The 7,719-nt window shown below is 49.7% G+C and overlaps 1 protein-coding gene across 1 annotated transcript; it reads right to left on the bottom strand.

Moving 5' to 3' along the window:
• Positions 1-5,787: 5,787 nt before the first annotated feature.
• On the bottom strand, positions 5,788-7,429 carry LOC101783781 (transcription factor CSA). The gene is made up of 3 exons (XM_004967647.2): positions 6,969-7,429; positions 6,358-6,861; positions 5,788-6,262 (listed from the first exon to the last, which is right to left on the bottom strand). Exons 1-3 carry the CDS (start codon positions 7,258-7,260, stop codon positions 6,090-6,092), a joined length of 969 nt encoding a protein of 322 aa, XP_004967704.1. The 5' UTR covers positions 7,261-7,429; the 3' UTR covers positions 5,788-6,089.
• Between the last annotated feature and the right edge of the window lie 290 nt (positions 7,430-7,719).

Raw genomic sequence — 7,719 nt, 5'->3', positions numbered from 1 at the left:
GAGAGGAGTAAAGTGGCAGCAGTAGGCCAGAAGGCAGTAGCCCTAGCTCTATCTAGCGGCATTGGCAAAAGGCAGCGCAACTGCACAAGGAACAATTTATGTCACGTACAGTACATGAAGACATGAAAGTCTAGTGAGAGAGAGAAAATCAGAGAGATTCGCAGAGATAGAGAAGAGAGAGAGATTAGTGCAGGGTACTCTGGTTAAAGATTTTTGACAGGCCTAGCTAGCTAGAGTTCACAGGGCTAGCATTACCAAAGCAGCCAAGAGGCCATGCGAACACTGTTCTCCCTCCCTCTCTCTCTCTCTCAACCAACTGAATGGTTTGTTGTTCCCTCCTTTCCCCTCAACTGTTGTTCGCTTCTGTTTGCCTTTCCACCTCTCTTCTTTGGCTTCTGTTCCCCACTCCCCCCCGTATCCACCATTCCACCTGTTTCAGTTTCAAGCTCACGTCTCTTCTTTTTCTCCTCTTTTTCTGATTTGCTACTGTACTGCACATTGCTTCTCTTTATCCGTTGCTCCAGTACTACTTTTTCTCGAGTGCATCAAAATGCCCGAGAGAAAAAAGAAATTGGTGTGCATGTATAGAGTCCAGTACCAGAAGCATACGGTTGGGAAGAGAATGATCCTGTACATACCGTGTTGTCCGTGTTTGCGTGGTCATTGTAACGGGAACTATTCACTGGTGTAACAGGGTAAGAAAGGAAAACACAACGGTGATCTACAGTCAATGGACACACTGTGGGCACCCAAAGCAGAACGCCTCTCTCTCTCTGGCCTGGTTTGGTTCTATTTGCTTATTTTTAAGCAAGTGTCACATCAATATTTAGATACTAATTAGGAGTATTAAACGTAGACTATTTACAAAATCCATTACATAAGTGGAGGCTAAACGGCGAGACGAATCTATTAAGTCTAATTAGTCCATGATTTGACAATGTGTTGCTACAGTAAACATTGCTAATGATGGATTACTTAGGCTTAATAGGTTCGTCTCGGTGTTTAGCCTCCACTTATATAATGGGTTTTGTAAATAGCCTACGTTTAATACTCCTAATTAGTATCTAAACATTGATGTGACACTCTTAAAAATAAGCAAAGTGAACAAACGCCCCCTCTGCCTCAACCAGTCACCACTGTAACGGCTCGGCGCAAGGCGACAAGCAGAGCCGGGGGGCGGGACCACCCACCTGACACCTCCTCCGCACACGCACACGCTCGGCGCCCGCGCCAGCTTTTTCCCCGACGCGCCGGCAGGTGCGGTCACCACTGGCACGATCCACGAGGTGCCTGCACCACGGGGCCCACCACCCAGGACAAACGGCGTCAACGCGTCCAGATGATGCCCCACCCGTTCTCTGTGTCTCTGGCACCCCGGCCTCCTCCTTCCCTCCTGCCGGCGACTCTAACGGCCGTGAGCGGGTGCGGGGTCGCGAGGCGATCTTGTTTGTCGGGTAGCCTGCCGGGAAAGGTCGGAAACCACTCGGCGGGCAGGAGGGGCCGGGCCCCGAGACCGCACGTGGACGCGTGGACGGCTCGATGCGACGTCTCTTGTGGGGTATGAATGGTCGCGATGATGGGCCGTCTCGTCTCATGGCGCGTGGCTCTGTTTCGGTGTGCCAGGCCCGCCGGATGCGTGGGTGGTGGTGGAGCCCAAAAAACTCTCGCTGTCGTCGTTTCGCGTCGGCCCTTCTGGGTTTGGGCTTTGCTCCTCCACGGTGCTTGCTCAATTTCTTTCACACTTGTTTCTTTTTTCTTTTTTGAAAAGACTTTCACACTTGTTTCACCAGCAGCATGCAGGAAACAAAACGCTGGAGTAACCATTAGCATTGCCAGATTACCATGCTTGCGCTGCTCACCTACATTTCCGAATAGCTTCCTTTGCACCTTCCGGCGTTTGGCTCCTGCGCGTGCTCTTGGCCGCTGTGCTAATTCAAGTGTTGGCCGGGCTCGCGCCGAAAGCGGTTGGGTAAGCATGGCGCATGTCCTGGTAACTAGGAGCAGAGTGTGAACATGTCTCTTGGCGTATCAGGCCCTCCAGTGCTGCTGCTTGGGTTTGGGTAGGTCATTAGTCTAATCGAATCGCTCAGGTCCGTTGGTTTAGTATAATTAATGCTACTGCTAAGTACTCACTGCAGTAGTTCATCAGCTGCAAAAGCAACATCATGCCTGACGGGGTGGACCCACCCACCGCAGGTTGCGCGCACGTGGGGGCTTGGACTGGAGCGCGACGCCCCGCGGCCGCTTCTCCTGCTGGCTCCGGCGGCCTCGTGCGCCCCGGCCCTGCCCCGATCCAGACTCAGCAGCCGCTGCGAGAAAAACGACCTTTCATCCCCCCTCTCTCTCTCTCTCTATGTATATGCATATGTACTGGTTATCCCCCCTCTCTCTCTATATATATATATATGCTATGTACTGGTTATTTTTAACCTTTGTACTACATTATAACACCATCCGGTACTAAAGGTTAATTAACTAGTACTCCTGTTGTCCTGCTGCGTGTCGTTTTTTCTAACAACGACAATTTTATTATGTAATATCTGTATTTTTGTGACTTTTATTTTTTTTCAAGTAATCATGTAGAATAATTTGGAACGGGAAGAGTAGTACCGACCTCTCGTTAGTCTTTTATGTATTGTTAGACTTCCTTGTTGAATTATCATCCTTATTGATTTCTTTGTGACATTGTCCGAATCGCGCATTTTATATCGCGGTAGACTGGTAGTGGAACGTACCTTTCACTCCAACTGTGGCACCACAACATTTTGCTACAACGACAACGATGCTCGTCATTAAAAGATCACAATCTCCATTATCTATTCTCGTCTCCCGGGCGGTACGACGATGACATTCGAGTGTACCGAACCTTTTAACAAGGGTCAAACCAACGTCAAATTTCCAGCACAACCAAGTGCCGTTTTAACTGGCATTGGCCACATGCTTTATCTTCATCTTCTCGTGAAGCGTAATGTACAAGTTGAGGACACATCACTGAAAGCAGCGGCAGTGTGTTTTGAAGAGAAGCTTTTGTCGTGTTGGATGGATGGATCATGGATGGATATGGATGTCCTTAACCGCAGACAGGATCGAGTTAGGCAACATGTTCAGCGCCTTTTCATTCAGTTTTCTTCGTGGCCGCGTGAAGTCGTACGATCCAGTCAAAAGGCAGTGGTAGCTACGACTGCAAGTCGGTGCATGCATTACACAAGAGTTTGAGGTCTCGTTTGAATACACAATGCTAAACTTTAGCATAGTGCTAAACTTTAGCACTCTCAAATGGAGTGCTAAAGTTTAGCACTTAGGGTTGTTTCGATACAGTGCTAGCACCTTGAGTGAGAAATGACTATATTACCCTCATTTATGACTGGCTTGAGGAAAAGTGAAGAGGAGAGAGAGGGGCCAACTAGGGAAAAAGTGAGCTTGGGACCACTTTTAGCACCCATTAGCACCTTTTAGCACCCCTTGGGTGTGCTAAAGAAAATAGGGGTGCTAAACTTTAGCACACCCCTTTTAGCACCCCTGTTTGGGAGTCCAAGTGCTAAAAGTGCTAAAAAATGGGGTGCTAAAGTTTAGCACCCCTCTCCAAACAGGGCCTGAGTTCGTTAAAGGCTATTCGTCCTAAGTCATTTTATCTTTTTTAATTTATAGATTTTGCTATGCACCTAAATAAATATATATTATGTTTAGATCATAGTAAAACGTATGAATCTAGAAAACTCAGAACAACTTATAATTTAGGACGGAGGGAGTAGTATCATCAGTGCACACGTCTACGGGCGGCAGGAGTCATATTTTCGTGCTCGTGGCAATTAGGGATCTCGACCGGCCGCCGTCAGGATGGCTTTTGCGCCTCAGGACGCAATGCAGAGAGATGGCCACATTTTGCCCGGTTCCAAGGAGAACGTGACACATAAGGCACTGCCTTTTTTGTTTGTCCTGCTTTTGGTGGTGCTCAACGCTAGCTAGGTTCCAAGATCTGGGGTTTGTATGCGTGTGCCGCACCAGCCATCTCGGCTGTTTATTTTAAGCACGAGGAGTGGAGGACACAACAAAAATCAACACAATCCTTAACTGAGAGTACTTAACTGAGAGGTCGTTAGGCTGATCCAGTTATATATGATGAATAACTGGTGTTTAGAATTTCACCACCGGCCCAGTTTCAGTTGTGACCAGCTGCAAGCCATTTTAGTTATTAGCATCTGTGTCGGCGCATGCAGAGCAGAGGGATCGGCGCACTGGACAGTGGACCAGAGTGAGCAAAACAGGAGAGAGCTCCCAGTGCCAAGCAAACAAAGCCAAGGCCAAGCGAGCAAGAGGGATGCACCGTGCACGGGACCAGACTGATCTCAGTTCGCTACTAGTCAATTTAGCCGCTAACTAACGGAAGAATGTGCAGACCACACTATACTATATCCGAAACCTACTAACTACAGAGGCAGAGACGGTCAGAGAATCTATCTGCATCCCTGCACGATGTGGTCCAGGAGCACTGAAACTAGAGCCGTCCCCTGTTCTTAAGCTAAGCTAGTAGGAGTACCCACTAATTCCCATACTAAGCTACCTGATTTTGTTTGCCTCATGCTATCGTACTATAATGCAGGTGGCGCCTGCCTAAACCCCCTACCACCCAAACCATTTGAGTATCTTGGGTTAGCTACCTGCCCTCACTAAACACCAACGATTGCATTTCCGAGGGCACTCAAACTCCCATAAGCTCGAGATTAGTTTAAGCAGGCAGGGCGTGCAACCAATACTACTCTGTCAGTCAGTTAGAGTATAGGTCTAGTCAAAATTAACGGTGAGGAGGCCGGTCAATACTGCGTGTGTGCATCCTCGTTCCAAACGCCGGCCGGCCGGCCGGCGCGGCCAGCCATGCATGCACGTGCCGTATGTGCAAAGCCGTATGTGCTGTCGTAGGAGAATAGAGTGTCAGTAGGCTTGGTTAGGCATGGATACTTTTTTTTTTACAGGAGAGAGGTTCTCCAATTAACCGAGCTCCCATGCAGTCTCAGATCAGCTCGCCCCAAGCACAGTCTCGGCTCGGCTCACAACAAAACCGAGCTTTTGTGAGATGCATATGCTTTCTGATTTAGAGGTGACTGACAAGCGTATATAATGATCACCTTTTCTTATTGTATTCTTCTACTTAAATGAGAGTCTCGCACCATTTTTTTTTCTACCATTACATCCACGATACCTGTTAGTTGTTATTGGTATATGTGTGGCTATCTATGACATAACATTTCCTTTCATTTTTACATTAGTATTTAAATAGCACTAGACAATGAGAGAAATACCTAAATTAATAAATGCGTAGATGAAAACCACATGGAACAATGCAGGGCAATGGTAGTTTATGTCAATTTTATTAGAATGATAGATGAGGGTAACTTAGAAGCATGCATTGGGGTATTTTAGGCTAATTTATTAATGACATATGCATGCAGGTAATTTATAAGCATGTATTAGGTGCACCTTTATTTTGTAATGATAGATGTTGAGTGATTTTTTTTAAACATATGTGGACAACTTAGGAACATGTATTAGGGTTTTGGGTTAACTTTTTTATTATAGCAAAGGTGATTAATTTAGAAACAAATATGAATTACTGGCTATTTGTTACATATGATGATTTGAGTCCATCGAATGTCTACTTCTTAAACATACTTTTGCGAACTCCTCCTTTTTTAGCATGTCTCATCTAATATTAACGTGGAGGGTTACAAAAACCTTCCAATTAATAGTAGTATAAAATGAGAGAAACGACCTAACTACTTCTATTCTGTAAGAGTTAAACCACTATATTCACCGACAAAAAGAAACGAGTTAAACCAGTATCTGAAACAGTTCATAGTTACTTGGTGGAAGATTCCTCTGTCCCCATCAGCACCTACGCAGGATTTCAGAACTCTTCTTACAGCATCCTAGGCCAAATTTCAGATGATGATGGTAACTACATCTCTGGGTCTTTGGGCAGTAAAAAAAAACTCCTAATCTCAGACTGGCTTCATCCTGACCACGGGGGATTTGATGTTTGCTAACCCCACTCCACTCCTCCTGTACACCACCGGCGCTCGCCAGGGCCGTGATCATGTCGCACCAACGCCGAGGAAGTCGAAGAAGGGCCGGGCGAGCTTGCCGCAGCCGTTGTCGGAGGCCGCCGCCCGGTGGCGCGCTGGCGAGCAAACGGAGAACGCGGAGCGCGCGCTGGGCGCGAGCGCGGCCGGCGTGGGCGCGGCGGCGCAAGGGGCCATGTCGCAGCCTGCGGCGCGGACAGACAAAAACAGACACCATGTCAGTGGATGAACACGCCGTGAGATTGACGAGAGCAAAGTTTGCAGGGATGAGGACTCTTACCATCGTAGGAACTCTGGTAGAAGCAGGGGACGGCGGCGGCGCCGACGGAGCCGAGGGAGAGGTCGGTGGTGCAGGTGGACGCGGACTCTTCGGACTCCCCGCCGCTGTGCGCACGGGTGGCGGCCGCCGCCGCCTCCGTGTGGATGTCGTGCTGGATGCGCGCACCGCCGGCGTGGAATGGCGGTGGAGGCGAGCTATAGTGGTGGTGAACGGCGACAGCGACGGCGTGGGTGGGGGCGGTGGCCAACGACGACAGGGAACACGAGGAGGGCTTGCGGCGGCGGAGCGCGCCGGACTGCTCGCGCTGCCTGCGCGCCGCGAGGACGTGCCAGTGGTTCTTGACGGCGTTGTCGGTGCGGCCGGGGAAGAGGCGGGCGATGAGCGCCCACTTGTTGCCGTAGGCGCGGTGCGCCGCCAGCAGCCGCTCCTCCTCCTCCTCCGAGAAGGCCCGGCGGTTGATGCGCGGGTCCAGCTGGTTGAACCACCGCAGCCGGCAGCTCTTCCCTGCTCCATTATTCCATCCATCAGAGCACACATGGATCAGGATTCAGGAACAAGAAGCAGGCGACACGAAAATGCATGGTTGAATCCACCGCATTGCGTCGTGTTACCTGATCTGCCGTCGAGCTTCTCGGCGATGAGGTTCCAGTTCTGGGGGCCGTGCTGCGCCACGAGCTCCTTGAGCTTGGCGTCCTCGGCGGGCCGCCAGTGGCCCCTCGCGCAGAGCTTCCCCTGCCCACGGCCGCAGCTAATCTCCTCTGGGTCCTCTACATGGCCGTGGTACACCTCCTCCGAAACGACGGCCTGCTCCTGTTCCTGGTGGTGGTGGAAGCGGAACGGATACAGAGCCGCCGCCGGTGGAGCACGGCCGGAGAAACAAACCATCTCATGATCATGAGCCATCTGGGCCCAAGGTTTGAGGAGAGATATTGAGAGGAAGCTGCAACCGAAAATGGAGAAGACAGGAGCAGAGGGAAAGGGACTGCTTGCTGCCGCTGCAAAGGGAGGCTGGCTAATATAGGAGGCGGCTGAGGCTCTTGCTCTGGCTCGAACACTCCAACAAAATGCCTGCTTCTTTTATCTCTCTTTGTTTCTAGTTTTTTTTTTAAGTTGGATGCCTCGGCTTTTAGAGAGATGGACATGGGATGGGTTTGGCTGTAATTTCAGGCTTCCCTTCCCTGAACTTCTATGACTATGATAGCAGAAGGGAGGCAGAGACAGATTGGTCATCCCCAGGATCCGATACACTCTTCAACTTCCAAGTTGTGTAAACTCAGCTGCCCGATTTTTCCTCGAGCGGACCGATCGTGCTGCTACAGTACTCGGGGTGTTTATGATTTGTTTTCCTTGGGTTCATCTTCA

Source organism: Setaria italica, chromosome V (assembly GCF_000263155.2).
Source record: "Setaria italica strain Yugu1 chromosome V, Setaria_italica_v2.0, whole genome shotgun sequence".
NCBI lineage: Eukaryota > Viridiplantae > Streptophyta > Magnoliopsida > Poales > Poaceae > Setaria > Setaria italica.
This window is presented reverse-complemented; position numbering and strand designations above follow the sequence as displayed.